Raw genomic sequence first — 25,815 nt, 5'->3', positions numbered from 1 at the left:
TGTCGAACTGATGTCAGTTCTACAATGATAAAGGTCTACGAAGAGCGAAACGATGTCACAATCAAGACTTCTTTCCGCAATGTCTTTCCTTCGCTTTTGTTTTCCCAGCTTTTGTTTTCCCAGCTTTTGTTTTCCCAGCTTTTGCTTTCCCAGCTTTTGTTTTCCTAGCTTTTGTTTTTCTAGCTTTTGTTTTCCTAGCTTTTGTTTCCTCAGCTTTTGTTTTCCCAGCTTTTGTTTTCCCAGCTTTTGTTTTCCCGGCTTTTGTTTTCCCAGCTTTTGTTTTCCCAGCTTTTGTTTTCCTAGCTTTTGTTTTCCCAGCTTTTGTTTTACCAGCTTTTGTTTTCCTAGCTTTTGTTTTCCTAGCTTTTCTTTTCCCAGCTTTTCTTTTCCCAGCTTTTGTTTTACCAGCTTTTGTTTTCCTAGCTTTTGTTTTCCTAGCTTTTCTTTTCCCAGCTTTTGTTTTCCCAACTTTTGTTTCCCCAGCTTTTGTTTTCCCAGCTTTTGTTTTCCCAGCTTTTGTTTTCCCAGCTTTTGTTTTCCTAGGTTTTGTTTCCCTAGCTTTTGTTTCCCTAGCTTTTGTTTTCCCAACTTTTGTTTCCCTAGCTTTTGTTTTCCCAGCTTTTGTTTTCCCAGCTTTTTTTCTCTAGCTTTTGTTTTCCCAGCTTTTGTTTTCGTAAAAGTCTTGATGTGGATCTTTATTTTTGTTTTATTACAATTTGTTGACTCTTATTTACATTGTGTCATCCTCTTATATATTATTATTATTATATTGGTTGGGAAGCGCTTAACCCTAAAGTCCATTAGGTTTTGGGGGAAAAGGGGCCAGTCAGGCTTACTTAGAGAAGGGGGAAGGTGGCTCAATTCCTTGGATCAAAAGCCCTTCGCCAGCATGAAGGTATACCCTCCTGGTAGGTTCTTCCGTCAGTACTCATTTAACACTTCACAAGACATTTGTCTTGACGGGTCTAAACGTGTTGCTTGTCAAATTTATGCTGGAACAACGTTTCGCTCTACATAGCTTTATCACGTCATGACTTATTAAAGCTCTACACAGAGCGAAACGTTGTCACAAGAACACAAAAAAAGTCCTGTACTGCGACATTTCTGTCTTCAGTGCAACATTTCATCCGGGTCTTGAACTTTGCTCAACACTTGTTGGTAGCGAGGGTTGACTGGTTAATGGGGTTTCAAACCTATCGACTATACTGTGTGTAACCCGTTCACCATCAGTCAAAAGTATTTTTGGTGTACGTTGCGTTGTTTGTAGGTATCGTAGGGAGGGTCCTTGACGCTGCTGAGGGGCTCTTGATCTATTATTATTATTATAATCAAAAAGAAGCGCTAAGCCACAAGGGCTATACAGCGGGCTCTTGATCTAGGGAATTGGATCTGTGCTCCAGTTCCCTAAATTGAGACCGAATGCCTTCCAACCAGCTTACCCCAACAGCGCTGTATAATCCCAACGAGTTTAGTGCTCCCTCGTGATTATAATGACTGTAGGTATCTTTCATTGTTTACCTCTCCTGGTTGCTTTTCCAGGTGTGTTGTTGTTGTTGTTGTTAGGGTTTACAGGGCCACTGACAGCATATGCCGTGTGTTCTTGATGAGTACTCCTAATAAACAGGCTAGCAAGCCTTATACGTGTTGTTTACTTTCTGTACTCTTGGCAGTTGTTTACACCCAGGGGCAGAGGCGTATAGGTTAGCATTTTTCTCTGGGAGAGGCGGAAGAAATTTTACCAGTTATTTTTTTTTAAGTACTTGACTTCCATATAAACACTTCATAGAGCAGATTTTTTTTTTTTAAAGCTTATGTTTGTCTTTTGATACAGAAATTAAATCAGTCAACACATCGTAAACACAGATGATGGATCAGGGACTTGAAACGAAAAATTTGTTTCTGATCAGAAAATGTTCTATTTCGTAGTCCAGGGGAGGTTTGTCGTCCCCTTTCCGACCCCCTTCCCTTTAACCCCCCCCCCCTCTCCAACCCCGCCAATGCCCACAGGTGAGTATGGTTTCCCTGCATCGTATATTGGTAGGCCTCACACAAGTTGGTAGGACTGCCTTGTATTGTTTGTATAAACAGTTTGACATAGTTTACCTCTGCAAATGTGTAGGATGTAAACGTGTGGTTTACATCCAGGACTGGCAGTTGATAGGACATGCTTGTTTCCACCACGGGTTGGCACACCTGGTGTATATCATCTACTTTCACAAGTTGGCAGGCCTGACATGTTTTGTTTACCTCCACAGGTTTGCACGCCTGGCATGAACTGTTTTTCTTTCATTGGTTGGCACTCTTGCCATGTATTACTTCTCTCTCGTGATTACAGGACGGATGATCGAACCTCGATTACTTTTTTTTTTTTGCGCTAACCCACACAGCCTTAAAACTTTTCACAATAATAATAAGATGCCTAGCCTGTATTTTTTTTTTATTTCTACAGGTTAGCAGGCCTGGTGTGTGGTAACCTTTGACAGGTTAGCAGGCCTGGTGTGTGGTAACCTTTGACAGGTTGGCAGACCTGGCATTTGTAGTTCGTCTGCAAAGAATGGCAGGCTTGGTGTATACTGTTTAATTCCAGGATTGGAGTCTGTTATCCACTACATGTTGGCATCCCTGTTAAATATTTACTTTCACAGGTTGGCAAGCCTGTAAAATATTTGCTTTCACAGGTTGGCAAGCCTGTTAAGTATTTACTTTCACAGGTTGGCAAGCCTGTTAAATATTTACTTTCATAGGCTGGCAAGCCTGTTAAATATTTACTTTCACAGACTGGCAGGCTTCTTATTTATTTACTTTCACAGGTTGGCATGCCTGTTAAATATTTACTTTTCCTAGGTTGGCAGGCCTGGTATATAAACTTTCACACGTGGCAGGCCTGATATTTATTATTTACAGATTAGCAGGCTTGGCATACATAGTTTGACTCCACGGGTTTGCAGACTTATTGCGTGTTATTTCAATAGACTGGCAGGCCTGGCATGCATTAAAGTTTTTACAGGTTGGCAGGCTTGGCATGTACCGTTTCTTAATATGGGTTGGCAGACCTGGCCTGTACTGTTTACTTCTGCAGGTTGACAATCCTGGCGTGTACTATTTACCTCCACAGGCTGACAGGCCTGGTATTCACTGTCTCCCTCTATGGGTTGACAGGCCTGACGTCTGTTTTTTGTCCACACAAATCAAGTCTGTGCGCATTGTTTGCTTACTCAGGTCGCCAGGCCTGGCATGTACTGTTTCCCCCTCTGCAGGTTGGCAGGCCTGGCGTGTATTGTTTACCTCCACAGGTTGGTAAGCCTGGCGTCTATAGTTTATCTTCACGGGTTGGCAGACATGGCATCTGTTGTTTACCTCAGTTTGGCAGGCTTGGCGTCTATTGTTTCCCCGAGCAACGGATTGGCAGGTCTGGTAAGTGCCGTCTCCTGCCGTTATCAGCATGGTTTAAACAGCATCTTCCCAGGCACTACGAGGGACTCCCTGGATAAACTCACTAAGTGCCAATTCTATGAAAAAAATCGATTAGCTGAATGGTTGGTTAATGTGATTAAAAACCTATCGACAACACAAGGGTCATTAAGGCTGCACGTAACCTTTTCACCACCAGACAACAAAGCTTAATCCCTAAAATAGGGATTAACTTAAACTCTCAGCATATAAACGCTCAGAAAAATGCACCTCTTGGTGTATATATCTTGTAAGTGGCTGCTGGAAGAGATGTGTGGAAATCCCTCACTCCCATTGACTGGAAGGTCAGCTAAAGACCTAATCCCCTAATCCCTGAGTATCAGATGTCTCAGAATTTCTCTTCACACCATGCACGAGATACAAAGGGCCGAGAAATCGCCAGAAACCTGTGCTTAGTAGGGGAATCTCATGACGTCTCGCTCCGTCAAGGACCAACGTTAAGTCATAATGGATGACATAGTAGTGGTCCAGGACCGACCGGAACCTCAACATAAGTTCCTCGAACGAGTACGAGTTTCTGTTGAATTCTTCCACCCACTGTACTGTGACATTTTATTCTTCTAAGTCGAGAATGAAACAATTTTCAAAACCAGTTTTTTTTCTTCAGTCTCGCCGCCACTAAACAGAGGAACAAAGAGGAACAGAATGAAATATCTTGTCGGTATTACCACGCCATTTTTCAGACTGAAACAAGAATGCATTATTCGGTCGGGATGGCACTTACTGAGTTTATCCAGGACCTCATTACACGCTTCTTCCGTACACACTTGCCACTCTACGAGCTAAAGAGACACCGGTGGTTATATGGAACTTTGATTAATAATGTTTCTTGAGTGAACTTTATCAAGTTGGAAACAGATTATTAACCTGTGTGTGACTTGACAGAGCTCACTGCATGGGCGAAACGTTCAGTAAGGTTCTGTATAACTGCACATGTGTCTTTACCATTGTGTGGTGAGCTCATGTCATGATGCACCCAGCCAATCAGATAGCTATGATTTTTAAAGCTGCCATGCACGAAGTCTGATTGTTGTGGGCAAAACTTGCTGCTTGTGTCACAGAGACATTGTAACAAACACACAGTGGTCACGAAGACAATGTAACACAATGATCTTGTGTCCTTCATCACAAACACTACCGTGCTTAAGACCTGTCACCTACGTTGATATGGGGTATGAATCAAATATCGAAATGTTAATGAAATCCCTACACCAGTTTTAACTAAAATTCAAAAAGGGCAAAATATTTTGTCTTACACCACTTAATTAGACTCTACGAATTAATGATATTCCCCTTCATAGCTTACAATAACACTTCATAATTATTTTTCTTACAGTGACCTGTAATATCAGCAACGCAAAACCTATGTGAAAAGCTGGAATGTTTAGTTAATACAAGCAGGGGGGGGGGAGGTATTTCATGAACATGTGAGGGTCACTGCTCACTGGCACCGTACACCAGCAGTGCCATGCCTCTGCACAATTGGCATCGTATCAGTATTAAATCAAGACAAAATTATACGTGTATAGAAAACACTATATTTTTTATACTGAAACATCGATTATTTGAGGTAAATAATAACTCAGGAAAAGTCATTTTAACGTTGTTTGTTGAGTAATTAAATTAGCTGTTAAAGCTAACTCACTTCCTGACACTGTTGTTTATACTAAATTATAGTAATCATTTATACTACGAGAGGAGTATGTAATTCATACAATTATACATGAATAGGTTACATCACGATAATACTATCATACTCAGAAAAAAAAAACATACCACGGGCGGGGTTAGAACCCGCGATCAGAGTCATAAAACTTCAGAGTTTTATAACTCTCTGACTGCGGGTTCTAACCCCGCCTGTGGTATGGTTTGTTTATAATCGTGTCATTACGATTTCGTGAGACACTCTCAGGTTACAGCACAGTAACATATACGTATAACAAGGACAATGTAAGTAATATACACAGGTGTCATCCTACAACCATTGAAAAACCACTGGTGCTGCCCCAAGTCACAAACGTGACAGTAAAGAAATTGCGAAAAACTGTAGATTAATAGCCATAACTTCATCCATCATAATTTCTGAATGGATCCTAAGAAGCATGATTGGCAATCCCACGGAATCACAAGGGTTACACAATCAGTGCAGCAGGGGCTTAGTGCAGGTAGCTCCTGCCTTTCACAACTGCTACATCATGTATTCAAGGACTGTTTTTTTTTTATTCGTTGCGAAAAAAATTAAAGGCATGTTTGTTCGAGTTTCTCAAAACTGTTCGAAAAATTGTTCTTGAGGAGCCAAGTTTAGTTAAGAAGAGACGTTGCTTAAGGCGGGTCTATTAGTAAAAATTAGACGCTAGTGTGTTTGAGATTTCGAAAACAAATTACTACTATGTTACTATTGCTACCTTTAATAAGTGGGCATCGTGTGGGTTGTTGAACAAATGGGCAATATGTGGGTTGTTTGGTAGAGAATGTGGGTGAGATGTAGGTCATGTTAGGAGCGGACTGGGAAAATTAGGTTAGTGTGTGAATACTCGCTTAATTGTACTTACCTAATTGTGGTTGCAGGGGTCGAGTGATAGCTCCTGGCCCCGCCTCTTCACTGGTCCCTACTAGATCCTCTATCCCCCTGCTCCATGAGCTTTACCATACCTCGTCTTAAAGCTATGTATGGTGCCTGCCTCCACTACATCACTTGCTAGACTATTCCACTTCCTGAAAACTCTGTGACTGAAGAAATACTTCCTAACATCCCTTTGACTCATCTGAGTCTTCAACTTCTAATTGTGACCGAATGTTTCTGTGTCCCCTCTCTGGAACCTCCTGTCTCTGTCCACCTAATCTATTCCTCTCAGTATTTTGTATGTCGTTATCAGGTCTCCCCTGACCCTTCTGTCCTCCAGTGTCGTTAGGACGATTTTCCTTAACGTTTCTTCGAAGGACATTCCCCTTAGCTCTGGAACTAGCCTTGTTGCAAACCTTTGCACTTTCTCTAATTTCTTAGCGTGCTTGACCAGGTGTGGGTTCAAAACTGATGCTGCGTACTCCAGTATGGGCCTGACGTACATGGTGTACAGAGATTTGAACGATTCCTTACAGAAGTATCGGAACGCTATTCTCAGGTTTGCCAGGCGTCCATATGCTGCAGCAGTTACCTGGTTGATGTGTACTTCTGGAGACTTGCTCGTTATTATAATCACCCCAAGATCTTTCTCCTTGAGTGAGGTTTGCAGTCTTTGGCCGCCTAGCCTGTACTCTGTCTGCTGTCTTCTTTGCCTTTCCCCGATCTTCATGACTTTGCATTTGGTGGGGTTAAATTCGAGGAGCCAGTTTCTGGACCACGCGTCCAGCCTGCCCAGGTCTCTTTGAAGTCCTGCCTGATCCTCATCTGATTTAATTCTTCTCGTTAACTTTACATCATCTGCGAACAGTGACACCTCTGAGTCTATCCCTTCCATCATGTCATTCACATATACCAAAAATAGCACTGGTCATAGGACTGACCCCTGTGAGACCCCTTTCGTCACAGGCGCCCACTGTGATACATCATCACGTACCATGACTCGTTCTTGCCTCCCTGTCAGGTATTCTCTGATCCATTGCAGTGCACTTTCTGTTATATGCGCCTGATCTAGCTTCTGCACTAATCTCTTGTGAGGAACTGTGTCGAAGGCCTTCTTACAGTCCAAGAAAATGCAATCAACCCACCCCTCTCTCTCGTGGCTTACTTCTGTTACCTTGTCATAAAACCCCAGTAGGTTTGTGACACAGGATTTGTCTTCCATGAATCCGTGCTGGTTGTCGTTTATAATCTTGTTCTGTTCCAGGTGCTCCACCGCTCTCCTCCTGATAATCTTCTCCATGACTTTGCATACTATACACGTCAATGACACAGGTCTATAGTTTATTGCCTAATTTATGTCTCCTTTCTTAAAAATGGGGACTACGTTTGCCGTCTTCCATACCTCAGGTAGTTGCCCAGTTTCAAGGGATGTGTTGAAAATTGTGGTTAGTGGCACGCACAGCATCTCTGTTCCCTCTCTAAGGACCCACGGAGAGATGTCAGGCCTCACCGCCTTTGAGGCATCAAAGTCACTGAGCAGCTTCTTCACCTCCTCGGTTGTGTGTATTTCATCCAACACTTGTTGGTATATCTCTTGTTGGTATACCCCAGTGTTCTGTCTTCCCAGAGTCCTTTTCTGTCTCCACTGTAAATACTTCCTTAAATCTCGTGTTGAGCTCCTCACATACATGTGTGTGCGTGTATGTGTACTCATTTGTACTCGCCTATCTGCTGTTGCAGGGGTCGATTCACAGCTCCTGGCCCCGCCTCTTCGCTGATCATTACTACGTCTACTCTCCTCTTGTTCCATGAGCTTTATCGTATCGTATCTCTTCTTAAAGCTATGTATGGATCCTGCCTCCACTACATCACTCTCTAGATTATTCTACTTCCTGATATCTCTATGACTGAAGAAATACTTTCTAACATTCCTGTGACTCATCCGAGTCTTCAACTTCCAGTTGTGACCCCTTGTTACTGTCCCATCTCTGCAACATCCTGTCTCAATCCACCTTGTTAATTCCTCTGAGTATTTAATATGTCGTTATCCCTCCTGTCCTCCAGTGTCATGTCGATTTCCCTTAACCTCTCCTCGTAAGCCATATCCCTTAGGTATATCCTAGTGTGTGTGTGTGTGTGTGTGAGAGAGAGAGAGAGAGAGAGAGAGAGAGAGAGAGAGACGGGAAGCACAGGCACCTACATCATCGTTGCCAACTGTCTCACATAAGATATGTTATGCTTGTCACCCCAGCCGCGCCAGCAGCACCAGCTGCACCAGTCGTGACAACTGCACCAGTAGCGCTAGCTGCACTAGCAATGACAGATGGTTGTCGTTGGTTGGTTAATTGACCTAAAAGCTTGTCTACTACTCAAAGGGCCGTTAAGGCTGCCAGTCACCTCTACGCCATAAATCAAGAATACTTTAATCCTTAGAAATTAAACTCTCTGCGTATATACACTGAGAGACCTATACCTTTCCGTATATATCCTGTGTTTGTCATTCTGATGGTTAGGGGCAAAAGTGTGTGTGTGGGCGTAGGCGTGGGGGCGTGATGGGTAGCCGACACTGACACTTTCTACGTCATTTTAGTAACTTGGGTTTTCCCCTCATTCAGTCCCTATTATTGTACACACCTCTCACCTTCCCCTCTGTGATCTCGTTATTCTTGCATGACGAGCCTCGTTCTCCTTTAATTTTTTTTTTTTTTTTGCATTTCGCATTGTTTTCCTTCAGCGTCGCTACTGTCTTATTTCTTTTCTTTTTCTAAATATTTTCTTTAATTTTCATGTTTTCTTTAGCCTGATTTCCTCATGAATGTGACGATAATTTCTTGTCATTTATTTAGCATTTAATTCCTTCTGAGGTATTTAGTCTCAAAAGTCTGTTATTTGTGTGTTTGATCTCTAATAATTCCCTAGCATTCTGTATAAGCAGTCATGCTATTGGTTCTATTTAGGTCCCTTACTCCCTTGTCTTGATATTGATGAAGAGATTTTGATCCAAGGAATTAAAGCTACCTTTCCATTGCTCGGATCAAACCTGATTTTCCCCCATTCTTCATGAACTGTGTGACCCTTACGAATTACCCACAAATACATGCATGTACAAAGGATTTTGGACCAAATTCCGTGATGAAAAATGCAATGTTGGTGTGAGGAAGTGTGGTGGTGTAAGCCTGGTGCCCGGGTCGCCAGGGAGAGCCATGCCCAGTGCCACCACAGTGCCAGCTGTCTGCTGCCCACGCATGTCATTCTCCCCCGTCGCCCCTGCTTGCTGCTGGGTCGTTCAGTGTCTTGTTTGCTACTGTGTGTAGCTGTGTGTAGCTGTGTAGCTCACCCGTGCTCTCTCGTCTCTATGTTCTCAACACCACAGATATTTTTGTTTTTAGCAGTGAAGTAGTGACTTTTAGTACCCATGAACTCCAGTATAATGGGTAATCTCTGTTTTAAGCAGTATATTAGTGGCCTGTTGTAGTGTTTGTTAACCCGAGTACTCGACGTGTACTGATGAAGGATATAAGTGAGAATATAAAGGATATAAGTGAAGGATTCTGGCCACAATCATTGTGGCCAGGATCCCTTACATAAACTACATCATTGTGGCCAGGGTCTCTCACATAGATCTACATCACTGTAGCCCTTGTGACCCGTTCAAGGTATTTTGTATTTGGAAATTTAGGGAGCTGGTAGATACAGGAGGTGGAGAGAGTGTCACTGGCAGAGGGGGACATTGTCCGACTGTGAGGAAGTGATATTTTACGGGTGTGAAGAGTTAATATTGTTTAGATCTGGTGACTATTATCTTGATGTATAAGCACCTTCTGGGTAACACTGTGTGCACACTGTATCATGTGTGCACACTATGTATCATGTGTGCACACTGTGTATCATGTGTGCACACTGTGTATCATGTGTGCACACTGTGTATCATGTGTGCACGCTGTGTATCATGTGTGCACACTGAGTATCATGTGTGCACACTGTGTATCATGTGTGCACACTGTGTATCATGTGTGCACACTGTGTATCATGTGTGCACGCTGTGTATTATGTGTGCACACTGAGTATCATGTGTGCACACTGTGTATCATGTGTGCACGCTGTGTATCATGTGTGCACGCTGTGTATCATGTGTGTGCACACTGTGTATCATGTGTGTGCACACTGTGTATCATGTGTGTGCACACTGTGTATCATGTGTGTGCACACTGTGTATCATGTGTGTGCACACTGTGTATCATGTGTGCACACTGTGTATCATGTGTGTACACTGTGTATCATGTGTGTACACTGTGTATCATGTGTGTGCACACTGTGTATCATGTGTGTACACTGTGTCATGTGTGTGCACACTGTGTATCATGTGTGCACACTGTTCCTCATCCTCATATCCGACATAGACAAGGATGTCAGCCACAGCACCGTGTCTTCCTTTGCAGATGACACCCGAATCTGCATGACAGTGTCCTCCATTGCAGACACTGCAAGGCTCCAGGCGGACATCAACCAAATCTTTCAGTGGGCTGCAGAAAACAATATGAAGTTCAACGATGAGAAATTTCAATTACTCAGATATGGTAAACACGAGGAAATTAAATCTTCATCAGAGTACAAAACAAATTCTGGCCACAAAATAGAGCGAAACACCAACGTCAAAGACCTGGGAGTGCTCATGTCGGAGGATCTCACCTTCAAGGACCATAACATTGTATCAATCGCATCTGGTAGAAAAATGTCAGGATGGATAATGAGAACCTTCAAAACTAGGGAGGCCAAGCCCATGATGACACTCTTCAGGTCACTTGTTCTATCTAGGCTGGAATATTGCTGCACACTAACAGCACCTTTCAAGGCAGGTGAAATTGCTGACCTAGAAAATGTACAGAGAACCTTCACGGCGCGCATAACGGAGATAAAACACCTCAATTACTGGGAGCGCTTGAGGTTCCTGAACCTGTATTCCCTGGAAAGCAGGCGGGAGAGATACATGATTATGTACACCTGGAAAATCCTAGAGGGACTAGTACCGAACTTGCACACGAAAATCACTCACTACGAAAGCAAAAGACTTGGCAGACGATGCAACATCCCCCCAATGAAAAGCAGGGGTGTCACTAGCACGTTAAGAGACCATACAGTAAGTGTCAGGGGCCCGAGACTGTTCAACTGCCTACCAGCATACATAAGGGGGATTACCAACAGACCCCTGGCAGTCTTCAAGCTGGCACTGGACAAGCACCTAAAGTCGGTTCCTGACCAGCCGGGCTGTGGCTCGTACGTTGGTTTGCGTGCAGCCAGCAGTAACAGCCTGGTTGATCAGGCTCTGATCCACCAGGAGGCCTGGTCACAGACCGGGCCGCGGGGGCGTTGACCCCCGGAACTCTCTCCAGGTAAACTCCAGGTAAACTGTGTATCATGTGTGTGTACACTGTGTATCATGTGTGCACTGTGTATCATGTGTACACACTGTGTATCATGTGTGTGCACACTGTGTATCATGTGTGTACACTGTGTATCATGTGTGCACACTGTGTATCATGTGTGTACACTGTGTATCATGTGTGTGCGCACTGTGTATCATGTGTGCACACTGTGTATCATGTGTGCACACTGTGTATCATGTGTGCACACTGTATATCATGTGTGCACACTGTGTATCATGTGTATGCACACTGTGTATCATGTGTGTGCACACTGTGTATCATGTGTGTACACTGTGTATCATGTGTGTGCACACTGTGTATCATATGTGCACACTGTGTATCATGTGTGCACACTGTGTATCATGTATGCACACTGTGTATCATTTGTGCACACTGTGTATCATGTGTGTGTACACTGTATCATGTGTGCACACTGTGTATCATGTGTGCACACTGTGTATCATGTGTGTACACTATGTATCATGTGTGCACACTGTGTATCATGTGTGTACACTGTGTATCATGTGTGAACACTGTGTATCATGTGTGAACACTGTGTATCATGTGTGTGCACACTGTGTATCATGTGTGTGCACACTGTGTATCATGTGTGTGCACACTGTGTATCATGTGTGTGCGCACTGTGTATCATGTGTGTGCGCACTGTGTATCATGTGTGCACACTGTGTATCATGTGTGCACACCGTGTATCATGTGTGCACACTGTGTATCATGTGTGTGCACACTGTGTATCATGTGTGTGCACACTGTGTATCATGTGTGTACACTGTGTATGTGTGAACACTGTGTATCATGTGTGTACACTGTGTATGTGTGAACACTGTGTATCATATGTGAACACTGTGTATCATGTGTGCACACTGTGTATCATGTGTCTACACTGTGTATCATGTGTGCACACTGTGTATCATGTGTCTACACTGTGTATCATGTTTGCACACTGTGTATCATGTGTGTACACTGTGTATCATGTGTGTACACTGTGTATCATGTGTGAACACTGTGTATCATGTGTGCACACTGTGTATCATGTGTGTACACTGTGTATCATGTGTGCACACTGTGCATCATGTGTGTACACTGTGTATCATGTGTGCACACTGTGTATCATGTGTGCACACTGTGTATCATGTGTGTGCACGGTGTATCATGTGTGCGCACTGTGTATCATGTGTGTACACTGTGTATCATGTGTGTACACTGTGTATCATGTGTGCACACTGTGTATCATGTGTGTACACTGTGTATCATGTGTGTACACTGTGTATCATGTGTGTACACTGTGTATCATGTATGTACACTGTGTATCATGTGTGTGCACGGTGTATCATGTGTGCACACTGTGTATCATGTGTGCACACTGTGTATCATGTGTGTACACTGTGTATCATGTGTGTACACTGTGTATCATGTGTGTACACTGTGTATCATGTGTGTGCACTGTGTATCATGTGTGTACACTGTGTATCATGTGTGTACACTGTGTATCATGTGTGTACACTGTGTATCATGTGTGCACACTGTGTATCATGTGTGTACACTGTGTATCATGTGTGCACACTGTGTATCATGTGTGCACACTGTGTATCATGTGTGCACACTGTGTATCATGTGTGTACACTGTGTATCATGTGTGTACACTGTGTATCATGTGTGCACACTGTGTATCATGTGTGCACACTGTGTATCATGCGTGCACACTGTGTATCATGCGTGCACACTGTGTATCATGTGTGCACACTGTGTATCATGTGTGTACACTGTGTATCATGTGTGCACACTGTGTATCATGTGTGTACACTGTGTATCATGTGCGCACACTGTGTATTATGTGTGTACACTGTGTATCATGTGTGCACACTGTGTATCATGTGTGTACACTGTGTATCATGTGTGCACACTGTGTATCATGTGTGTACACTGTGTATCATGTGTGCACACTGTGTATCATGTGTGCACACTGTGTATCATGTGTGTACACTGTGTATCATGTGTGTACACTGTGTATCATGTGTGTACACTGTGTATCATGTGTGTACACTGTGTATCATGTGTGCACACTGTGTATCATGTGTGCACACTGTGTATCATGTGTGCACACTGTGTATCATGTGTGCACACTGTGTATCATGTGTGCATGCTGTGTATCATGTGTGCACAATGTGTATCATGTGTGCACACTGTGTATCATGTGTGCACGCTGTGTATCATGTGTGCACACTGTGTATCATGTGTGTACACTGTGTATCATGTGTCTACACTGTGTATCATGTGTGCACAGTGTATCATGTGTGCACACTGTGTATCATGTGTGCACACTGTGTATCATGTGTGCATGCTGTGTATCATGTGTGCATGCTGTGTATCATGTGTGCACACTGTGTATCATGTGTCCACGCTGTGTATCATGTGTGCACACTGTGTATCATGTGTGCACACTGTGTATCATTTGTTTACACTGTGTATCATGTGTGTACACTGTGTACCATGTGTGTACACTGTGTATCATGTGTGCACACTGTGTATCATGTGTGCACACTGTGTACCATGTGTGTACACTGTGTATCATGTGTCTACACTGTGTATCATGTGTGCACACTGTGTATCATGTGTGCACACTGTGTACCATGTGTGCACACTGTGTATCATGTGTGCAAGCGTGACTTTCTTATATCCTGCAAAAGAAAATTTCTATATACTTTTATTTGTCTTTTGAGCTTTTGATGTCATTTGTAAAATGTTTTCGGTCGTGAAAATAGTCACTGAGGGTCTGCATTCCATGTTTCTATATATTAGAAGAAGAATTGTATCATTCCCGTCCAAGAAACTAATAAACGATTTTGTTATGAAGTTATTTGTGGTGTTATGAAGGTTCAGGGGTTAAAATCGCTTTAGTCAGAGCTTAGAGAGAAGTTTTCGAGTTAAATTGGGAAACAGGGAAAGTTATAATATTTTTCTTTAATATTCCCTGCATAATCAGTGATTCGAAATTAAGCTCAAAACGTATTTTTTCTTTTAATAACGTGTCACCACTGTAGGATTTTTGTGGAAATAAAGATTTATATTTGTGTTTCAAGTGGATTACCGTTGATAAGTATGAACTCAGAGACACAAGAGCGACACGGGAATAGTTGGGGACTGGGGAGGGTGGGTGTCTTTGGTGGGGTGAGGGGAGGAAGAGGATGTGTATGAGAGGTGGAAGGCATAACAAGATAAATTAGGGTGACTAATGATATCATATATGAAGTTGTTGATTTATGACAATTGCTCATGCAATAACAGCAATGTTGACAAATATAGTAACAGTAGTTGCAGTAATAATGACACGTTTAATTATATTAATTATATACAATACCGACAGACAAGTTGATGACCACTACACCAGCTGCAACACCTGTTGCAACACCTGTTGTACTCGTTACGTAGACGCGTTGTCAATCAGTAACTTTTAGATAGCAAGTTTGATAATGGTAACTAGAGTTCCTCTGGCAGTTGATATGACCGTGTTTGTTAATGAAGGTTCAACATGGCCCTAGTGGTCAGTAACCTCAGAGATTCTCCTAAGTTCATTTTAGCATAGTGTTCTCGTAGGTTTTGTGTTGTGATGGTGTTAGCGTTGATTCACTACTTGTCTCGGCTCATGTATCAGACAGGTCATCAGTGCTGTTGTGACACGGTGTCAGGAAGGTCTGATACACTACTGGCCTTGACTCAGGTACACGATAAAAACTAAAAAAAATCAGAATAAATGTCTTTATATATGAATAATATATACTGTAGTCCCATACTCGAGTTTCCCCACACATTGCATATCCTCAGCCCTTTTAAATGTTCTGTGTCTCCCTACACTTCGGATATCCTCAGCACTCTGGAATACAGCTTGTCTCTCTCTATACTTTAAATATCCTCACCATTCTGGGCAGTGATCTTAGTCGTCAATGCGTCACTCGATAACAACTTCAGATAGTGAGATAGATGGAGTGCTTATACGTTTCTTAAGACCAAAAATATTTGTATTCTTTAATAAATTCTTGAATCAGTTTAACTTGGCTCTGTGGGCTGTAGTCTGAGCACCACGTGAGGTGCTGTTGATAGTTCCAAGAATCATTGTCCCAGAGGTCCGATCTCTGATCAGGTCTCCTGGCTTATGGCCTAAACAATCAGTTTAAACTCTTAATGTGCCTTCCCAGTGTAGGGGGTGGAGGTTTTGGGAACTTCACTAAGCTAAACTTTGACTTCCCTGACACAATCTGGGGCGCGCCCTCCAGTATACTACCGAAGTCCACACAATCCTGCGGGGCTTACCAGCTCTCTCTCGTTTGGTTTGTCGTCGCTGGTTCCTCCGAGGTGCTACACAGACTAATTATAAACTGGTCTGCCCTGCCACGAGTCACTGCTAGGGCACGTCGTAGTCAGGGGCAAAGAAAACGTTATCTGGGTCGAAGTGATTTTATCATATTCCCATGCTGTTATGCCAGAGTTTCTTATGTCTTCTCATTATCTCTCTCTCTTAATTAGATATGCACTAATAAGCTAGTTTTTACGTATCTATCAACCATAAAATTCCACGGTGCACAGATATCAAGATTTTTTTTTTTAAACTGAGCTGAAAGATGATGATTTTAAGGTCTATCTCGACCTTATTCATAAGAATCATATATGAATAACTGCTACCCCGATGACCAGTGCCATGCCACCGGTGTTGTTGCTGGGACGAAACAAAAGGCACTTACCACCAGGATGACTGCCGGATAGGCGTTGGCACAGGCAGTATAGGTGTTAAGTAGGTCAGTGGTGCGTTTACTCAGAACTCTTTCTCTCTTCATTCCGAAACGTGCAGTTTGATTTGATGTTTCTTCTCGCCATGACTTTACGAGGTCTGATGCACCTGGTTGAGTTATTAATGTTTGTTGTCAGTTTATTGTTAAGAGGAGGAGGAGAGTGTTTTCACTTGTTGTGCTCACCTAATCGAGCCTACAGAGGGGTCGAGTGTTACAGCTCTTGGTTCCCTTTTTCCTAACCGGAATTTAATTTCGAAGTTGCATCACTATAGCAAATGCTTTCGGTCGCTTTAAAAATAGGCTAAATACACAAGTGGGAATAGTCGGGTGTGTCTAGGAACTACCTAACACAGGCCAGTAGGCCTACAGTGCATCTCTGTTCTAAAATTATGTTCAATCGAGTGGCTCTGAGATCTTAAAGGTCATCATTCAGTGCAAGGATTCCTGGACGGTTGGTCTTCCTTTCGCATTATCCCTGCCTAGAGACTGATCATTCAGGCTGTTGGTAATTGCCTGTAGCTGGGTCTTTGTACACTGGGCTCCAATAAGCTTACTTTCGAGTCCATGTTTAAAAGTTTTCCATCGCTTCCTCTTTGTGAGGCTTCTTTCGCTTCTCGTCCAAACCTTCACATTTGAAAGCTTTTCTGACATCCCAGTGGCTCATCTTAGCGTTCAGCTTCAGTTTTGTCGACTTGTTTTGGTATCTTCCATGTGTATGTGTGTGAAAGAGAGAGAGAGAGAGAGAGAGAGAGAGAGAGAGAGAGAGAGAGAGAGAGAGAGAGAGAGAGAGAGAGAGAGAGAGAGAAAGAGAGAGAGAGAGAGAGAGAGAGCGCTACCGGGGAGGCGTTAAGATAGTTGTAGAGCGGCTTGCCAAGTAGGAGAAATCGTCAACCTTGTGCTAGTTTCCACTAGTCTTCCTTCCTTGCTTGTGGTGGGTCAGGTCAAATGTTTTAAGGTCGTGATTTTTTCTTTGCTGTTGACTGGGCTTTGTAAAGCTTGGTCTGGTGTTAAACAATCAAAACACAGTCACATTAACTTGAAGAATAGGAGAAACATCATCTCGAAGTGACCATTAACACTGTAAACAATATAACTGGGATCAGTTGCTGATGTGAACAGTTGTCAGGCGTCAGACACTTGGGGTTAAGCAATTGGAGTTAACTAACGGGTGTCAACACGGGGGAGGGGGGTCAACCAATAGGCGTCAGCCACGGGTGGACTCAACCACAGGAAAGGTCAACGTCTGGGAGGTCAAACACGAGGTCAGTACTTGAGCAGACCTGCCATTTAATGAAAGGCCCAAACACTTATTCAGCGACCACAGAAATGACATAAAATGTCAAAAGTGATAAAGAAAAAGTAAGAAAATAATATATATGGTGATTTTTAAAATAAAAGTTCTGAAGTTTATTTTCCCCAAGCGCAGATATACACATTGAAATAGTGAAACAATAAAAATTTAATATATATCAACACCTTGTGGAGAAAGTTTAGAACATTTATGAGAAAAAAAAGCAAATATGCTAATTTTGAACCAGAAGGAATATGAAAAAATATCTGTCGAGAGACGATGAATTCTCTCGTTGACAACGCCATGCTACGAGCGCAGTTTGAACTTACGTGAGCGCAACTGCGAGTGACGTGAGAGAGAAATAACATTCCTTTCGTAACGATACCTGTCTTCTTATGCTGAAGTGGACTCGACTTTCCGGCTTTCAGCGGTCTGGGACCATGATCGGCATCGATGCAGGTAAGACTGACCAGAGCGTGTAGACCCAACCATCTGTTAACTTAACCAGTGTGTCAGGGGACGAGTGAACCATCTGTTGGCATAACCAGCGTGTCAGGGGACTAGTGAACCATCTGTTGACTTGCCCAGTGTGTCAGTGAACCATCTGTTGATATAACCAATGTGTCAGGGGACGAGTGAACCATTTGTTGACATACCCAGTATGTCAGCTGGTGAATGAACCATCTGTTGACATAACCAGTGTGTCAGCTGGTGAATGAACTATCTGTTGACATAACCAGTGTGTGTCAGCTGGTGAATGAACTATCTGTTGACATAACCAGTGTGTGTCAGCTGGTGAATGAACCATCTGTTGACATAACCAGTGTGTCAGCTGGTGAATGAACCATCTGTTGACATAATTAGTGTGTCAGCTGGTGAATGAACCATCTGTTGACATAACCAGTGTGTCAGCTGGTGAATGAACCATCTGTTGACATAACCAGTGTGTCAGCTGGTGAATGAACCATCTGTTGACATAACCAGTGTGTCAGCTGGTGAATGAACCATCTGTTGACATAACCAGTGTGTCAGCTGGTGAATGAACCATCTGTTGACATAACCAGTGTGTCAGCTGGTGAATGAACCATCTGTTGACATAACCAGTGTGTCAGCTGGTGAATGAACCATCTGTTGACATAACCAGTGTGTCAGCTGGTGAATGAACCATCTGTTGACATAACCAGTGTGTCAGCTGGTGAATGAACCATCTGTTGACATAACCAGTGTGTCAGCTGGTGAATGAACCATCTGTTGACATAACCAGTGTGTCAGCTGGTGAATGAACTATCTGTTGACATAACCAGTGTGTCAGCTGGTGAATGAACCATCTGTTGACATAACCAGTGTGTGTGTCAGGTGGTGTGTGTGCACCAACTACTGACATACTGAGCCACAAATTTAATATTTGCGGTTAAAAGATGTGGTATTGTGAGAGGAATATGTGGAGTGCTGGCTGATAGACATGTGATAGACTTTGAGGTGAAAACACACACACACACACTCACACACACACACACACACACACATACACACAAGAAAAAAAAAAAAAAAAAAAAAGAGGAGGAGGCCAAGTGTCTATCGGCAAGTGCCTTTGACCAGTGGTAACTAACACACACACACACACACACACACACACACACACACACACACACACACACACATAAACACCGAACAGGCCAAGTGTCTTATCGACAAATGCCCTTGACAAAATGGTAACTAACACACACACACACACATGTATGTCTGGGAGGCTCTAGAAATGTGTTTTTTCTTCAGTAGCGGCAGCGGAGAGTCTTCGGCAGCGTCTGGAGCACATCTTCCGGACCATGCTAGTGGTGTGGTGCAAAGAGAACTGGGCACTGCGCAGCGTACACCCCTTCGACTCTGGTAACACTTGCTGCGTCCTCCGTGTCCCTTCTTGAGTGCCCCTGGAACCTGGTGTCCTCTCTAGGGGGTCCTTGGAACCTGGTCTTCTTTCTGAGGCATCTCTGGAACCTGGTGTTCTCTCTAGGGCATCCCTGGGACCTGGTGTCCTGCGCGAGGCATCCCTGGAACCTGGTGTCCTGCGCGAGGCATTCCTAGAACCTGGTGTCCTGCGAGAGGCATCCCTGGAACCTGGTGTCCTCCGCGAGGCATCCCTGGAACCTGGTGTTCTCTCTAGAGCGTGTCTGGAACCTGGTGTTCTCTCTAGAGCGTCTCTGGAACTTGGTGTTCTCTCTAGAGCGTCTCTGGAACTTGGTGCTCTCTCTAGAACGTCCCTGGAACCTGGTATTCTCTCTGAGGCATCCCTGGAACCTAGTATTCTCTCTGGGGCATCCCTGGAACCTGATATCTCTATATCTAGTGATCGAGACTCGTAAACAATATCTAAATGTTCTCTAATGTCTCGACATGTTCTATCATGTGAGGGTTTCAAACTGGCGCTTCGTACTCCATTGTGGGGCAGATATTTCTTATATAGGATGTTTCAGGACTGTTGTACGTGATTGTCTATTCATGAGGTCGTCATTCGTGTATTCTGTTGCGATTCTTCGACTTCGAGCCTCTAATGGAATGCTTCTTGTTATTCTTGCTCCTCGGTCCTTTTCTTTGACGCTATGTAGCTTCTTTGCCTTGTGTGGCCTCATCTTTCTTTCCTCAGGTTTCATAACCTCACACTTGCGTGGGCTGAAGTTTAATAGCTATTGAAAGCAGTGTGTCTAAGTTGTCTTGCAGAATCCCGTGTCTCGTAGCACGATCGCTAGTGCACTCAGCTCACACTCAGGTCCGGGGATCGATCCCCCAGTACGGCTAGAAAACATTAGGATGTGTTTCCATAAGACACCTGCTGTCCCTGTTCATTCATCAGTAAAATAGATACCTGGATGTTAGACGACTGGTGTGGGTCGCATCTTAAGACAAAATTGACCTAATTTGCCCGAAATACTCTGCATAACAAGGGGCTTTCTGTATAGTAGTATGCCATTGATGTCAGCTAGGCCTCTATACCTTGTACATGTACTTGTAGAAATAGAGCTTTATTCTAGAAACATTTCGCTCGGAGTTGAGCTAGATCAGCATTGATTTATACTTTGAATCAAGAGTAGTTCTGCAAACTCTCTGCTGCACTTGTCCGCGCTATTTCCCAGTCAAATCAACCTGTTCACATCTTCTCCGGTATTAATTCTCGTCATTAGCATAAACGTCGTTTATGCTAATGGGACTATATCTTAGCAGGCATGCCATTTAGACTTGAAAGTCGTCTACTTTTCTAATTTGCTGATTAGTCGTTAGTGGTCATTGTTTACACAAGATCTTAAAGTTGCTGTTTTTTGTGGAATCTTTTCTGAATACACGTTCTCTGAGAAGTAAAAGAAACATTTTTTTTATATATCAGTTGTAGTAATTGTAGTTTCATGTTGTCATGTTGAGAGATGTTCTGAATCAAAACATTTGTTGTAGAGATTGAGTTAAGTTCTAGTAACGTATACGAGTACATGCCTTGTGTGTTTCAGAAATTAAACTTATAGTTTAATGTTTCTATTGTGAATCTCGACGCCCTTCCTGTGGGTGGTAGTCAAGAGATTACAGGAGGCACATAATGAGTCCAGGGACTGGACCTCATAGTTTTGATAGCTAAACAACTTAGTGGTAATGAACTACACGTTTATATCGGGTTATAATCGTAAAGAGTTATTTATGCAGACATGAATTTGTAACAAAAATATTATAAAACCTTGAGTTTTTTATCCAGTCAGCAGAACTGTAGTCAAAGTTCAAAACTTAGACATCGTCTGAAACATGTAAATGAGAATTCAAGATGTATTAGTCAATGCACACAAGATATCTACAAATATACATGTCAGTGAGTTCGTACAGAGCGAGCATAACAACTACTACTATGAAAGACTGTCAATATTTTCGATGCCAGGGGCTCTCTCTCGCCTCGCATGCGCACTTTCATCTGACATGAGGAAGACACATCGACTGGACGAGGGTCGTGAAGATCGTAGTCCGTCTGTATATCAACATTACGAATACTTTTTAGTAAAGCAGAGATTACAGTAATCGTTCAGTTTAGAACCACAAAGTGAAGCACTGAGAGATACACACAACTATTCAATTCAAATTCAATTCAAAGTTTATTCTCTATAAGGATTACAATGCTGAGTTTACAGAAATTTGGTTATTGTTTGGTTTACATGTAGTAAAATTGTGATTACAGAGTGTACCACTAGAACGCTTAGCATGGCTAGGCATTTCGGGCATACTTAGTTTTATTCTTAATTGTAAAATATTACAAATTATGAGGTAAGTTGGTATTATGGGTAAGTGACTAAATACTAGTTTGTGAGTTTAGCAATGTGAATGCTTTTGTTTTGGCACAGTACATAGTTTCAGTATTGGAGTATCACAGGATTCATTATTTTAAGACTGAGATTAATATTTCTGTTTATGGTCAAATGAGTGAGTGAGTGTAAGTGTGAACCACCAGGTGGTATTCGTGTAGTTAGTTGACGGGGTGTATCAGGGAGATAAGATGTTTTCTAATGGTAGTTTTGAAGGTGATGAATGTGTCTGCAGTTCTAGAGTTCTCAGGTAGGGTATTCCAGATTTTAGGGCCTTTGACATACATTGAATTTTTGTAAAGGTTTAGTCGGACACGGGGAATGTCGTAGAGATGTTTGTGTCTGGTGTTATGCCTGTGGGTTCTGTCACAACTATCAAGAAAGCGTTTTAGGTCAAGGTTGATATTAGAGTTTAAGGCCCTGTAGATATAGATTGCACAGTAGTAAGTGTGGATGTACTGAACTGGGAGTAAGTTTAGGTCTATGAAGAGTGGGAGGGGGGGTGTTGCCAGGGATGGGATTTAGTGATTATTCTTACTGCAGCTTTTTGTTGGGTTATTATTGGCTTTAGGTGTGTTGCTGCAGTTGATCCCCAAGCACAAATAGCATAGGTGAGGTATGGATAAATGAGTGGTATAGTGTGAGAAGGGCATTTTGCGGCACGTAGTATCGTATCTTGGAGAGGATCCCAACCGTTTTGGATACTTTTTTGGCTATATGCTGGATATGGGTGCTGAAATTCAGGTTGTTGTCAAGGTATAAGCCTAGGAATTTTCCCCCATTATTTCTGGTAATTAGAGTGTTGTCAATCTTAATGTTAATTTGTGCATCTCCTGCTCCTGGTGAATATTTCTCTGTATGTGAAACTCTTCTCTGTGTGGAATGTGTCATGAACGCCTGTCAATACGAAAAGCCAACATATAATGGTGACAAAAACAGGAAAAAATTATCCTGCATATTTCGACCTATATCTGAGGTCCTCTTCAGCGGAATTTATATATATATATATATATATATATATATATATATATATATATATATATATATATATATATATATATATATATCGTGCAGAATAGGTAAAATTGGTCAGCAAGAACTCGTTCTAAATTTTTTTTCTTATACGTTTAAAGATATATTTTATAACTTATGTTAATGTAAAAATTAATAATTTTGCACGAAAAGAACCTCAGAAAGCTTACCAAACCTTATTATAACAAGCATAATTTAATTTAGTCTAATCCAGCTAAATGTATTTTAAATAAGTTTACAATAATTTAATAATAAACAAACAAAATGAAATAATTTTTTATCGTTATTCAAAATGATTTTTTGTGAAATTATTGCAAGCACAAATTTTCGCTTGCCTTATTCGGCAAAAGGAGCGTTGCTATTTAAACCAAAATCGCAAGTTTTACCTATTCTGTATATATATGTATGTATATATATATATATATATATATATATATATATATATATATATATATATATATATATATATATATATATATATATATATATATATATATATAATACACTGCGAAATACACTCCTCTCAATATATGCTTAACACACACCAGTAACAATGTTGGCAAGGTACTGAACGAAAAATTCTTGGATTGTTCTATTTATATTGTTAAAGCAATATAGATCGCCAGTTAATTCTGTTGGAAAGTGTGTTTAACGCTGCGATCAAAACAAAGCCAAGAGACTTGAGCTGTTCTTTGAAAGAAGACACATCTTGAAATTCCACTGAAATCAATTTCGGATTAAATCTGTTTATTTACCCCTTGTGATTTACACGCATTGTTGGGAGGGCAAAACGATGCTGACAGGCGAGACAGAACGAGCACTGACAGCAGAATAAGCTTGTATTTTGCTAACTGGTGAGCTTTTTCAAGACTACTAATCTGTCTTGCGGGCGAAACATTGTCCAAATAAAAGTCATCTCGATCATGATTTACATTTAACTGCAGTTTCCCCTAATTTATATTATTGCATTCACAGTGAAGCGTTAACCCGTAGGTGTTATACAACGCCTGGGGGGAGGGGGAATAGGAAGTATTCACGTTCAATCCAAGGAAAGGGAGCACAGGTCAAGTCCCTTGAATCAAGAACCCCTCACCGGCGGCATTTTGTCACAGGATGACGTGATTTCTATAGTTAGCCCCATTCACTCCTCCCTCGTCGACGTTCGCAGCTTCACACTTAATATAGCGCTTAGTTACAGCAATTATAGAGGAAGTTATTCCACGTGTGTGTGAAACCGTTGTTGCGGTTATACTTTATTTTTTGTGATTTTCAGTGTGTGCCTCTCGACCACATCATCCCCCCCCCCTTCCTTCCCCCTACACACACACTTTCCAGGCTGCGATGTGTTGGATGTTGTCGGGAGGGATGTAGTAATGTCCCAGTACATCTACACTTCTCATACTCTGTGGGACACGTAAAAATAAAAGTATAAATTGAGTAAACGTGTGTTTATACCAAGTTTGTATAGAACTGCGATCTTAGATTAGTCTGTGAAAAGGTACCTATATATATAGTTTGAATATTTTTTTCTTCTACCACCCCCTATAATTTATATTATTTATGTACTTTATTAATAGACAGAATACATTGATAGAAAACACAAACATGAATACAGTGGTACAATGTATCAAAGGTAATGAATCTCCTCCAGCTCCTCCGAAGCTGGACGCCAGCCCAGTATGCAGCATGCATTTCCCCTCTGGATGGTCACGCTGAGGCGCTGGAACATGAAAGTGGCTGCCCTTGGGTCCTTGGTGTCGATGAGTCTGGAACAGAGTTCTTTAAGGAAACGTGTGGCATATATATATATATATATATATATATATATATATATATATATATATATATATATATATATAATATATATATATATATAATATATATATATATATAATATATATATATATAATATATATATATATATATATATATATATATATATATATATATATATATATATATATATATATATATATATATATATATATATATATATAATATTGTATGTGTGTTAAACAAGGCCCAGTTATCCGTATTTTAGTTTTAGTTGTGTGTGTCATTACATGTGTGTCACTTGGAAATATTCTAGTTCTCGCATCTCGTTGAATATGGGCGAATTTCTTAATATGCGAATTTCTTAATATGCACATTATCCGAAACTCCTGAAGGAAGATACTCAGATTAGTATAAAGTTCCATAATGAAGCTTTTGATCTTCTCTCCTCTCTCCACGCTGAATGTGGGACACAACTCCTGGCCCCGAGTGAGGGGGTACATAACATAAAATGTTCTACGTCAAGCACAACCTCGCTCTGCTCCCTTAACTGTCCCACCGAACTCAGAAGGACCGAGGTGCTGATGGATTAGTAGACGTGATGCTGGAGGATGGTAGTGGTGGTGGTAGTGATGGTAGTGGTGGTGGTGGTAGTGGTAGTAGAGGTGGTAGTATTGGAGATGCTGGGGTCATTATGGCTGTGACTCGTTTACAGAAGGAAATGGATGGCAGGTGAGGAGGAAATGGGTGGTTGGTGGTAAGGAAATGGGTGGTTGGTGGGGAGGAAATGGGTGGTTGGTGGGGAGGAAATGGGTGGTTGGTGGGAAGAAGAAAGGCGGATGAAAATCAAAATGCTATTATGCAAGTCTGCCAAGCATTCATGTCCTACATCGCAGTCATTACCTGCTACCTCCGTCATACTGCCTGCTACCTGTGTGTTGCTGCCTGCTACCTCCGTCAGACTGCCTGCTACCTGTGTGTTGCTGCCTGCTACCTCCGTCATACTGCCTGCTACCTGTGTGTTGCTGCCTGCTACCTCCGTCATACTGCCTGCTACCTGTGTGTTGCTGCCTGCTACCTCCGTCATACTGCCTGCTACCTGTGTGTTGCTGCCTGCTACCTCCGTCATACT

At 42.1% G+C, this 25,815-nt stretch overlaps 1 protein-coding gene across 11 annotated transcripts in view; it reads left to right on the top strand.

The window, feature by feature from the left end:
- The window catches only part of LOC128691649 (uncharacterized), a 621,418-nt gene that overhangs the window by 547,328 nt on the left and 48,275 nt on the right, over positions 1-25,815 (top strand). For 5 of the 11 annotated variants that reach the window (XR_011392438.1, XM_070088825.1, XM_070088824.1 and 2 more), the window contains one exon: positions 3,258-3,414. The exons of 5 other annotated variants lie outside the window; for them this stretch is intronic. Coding sequence is in view for 5 of the 6 variants with exons in the window: in XM_070088825.1 (XP_069944926.1) it covers positions 3,258-3,414 (157 nt within the window). In the remaining variant the exon portion in view is untranslated. The remainder of the gene's footprint in view (positions 1-3,257; positions 3,415-25,815) is intronic. One more of the 11 variants, XM_070088823.1, reaches the window with a different exon arrangement.

The sequence above is a fragment of the Cherax quadricarinatus genome, chromosome 26 (genome assembly GCF_038502225.1).
Source record: "Cherax quadricarinatus isolate ZL_2023a chromosome 26, ASM3850222v1, whole genome shotgun sequence".
NCBI lineage: Eukaryota > Metazoa > Arthropoda > Malacostraca > Decapoda > Parastacidae > Cherax > Cherax quadricarinatus.
The sequence above is the reverse complement of the archived record's forward strand: the minus strand, read 5'-3'. Positions and strand labels throughout refer to the sequence as shown.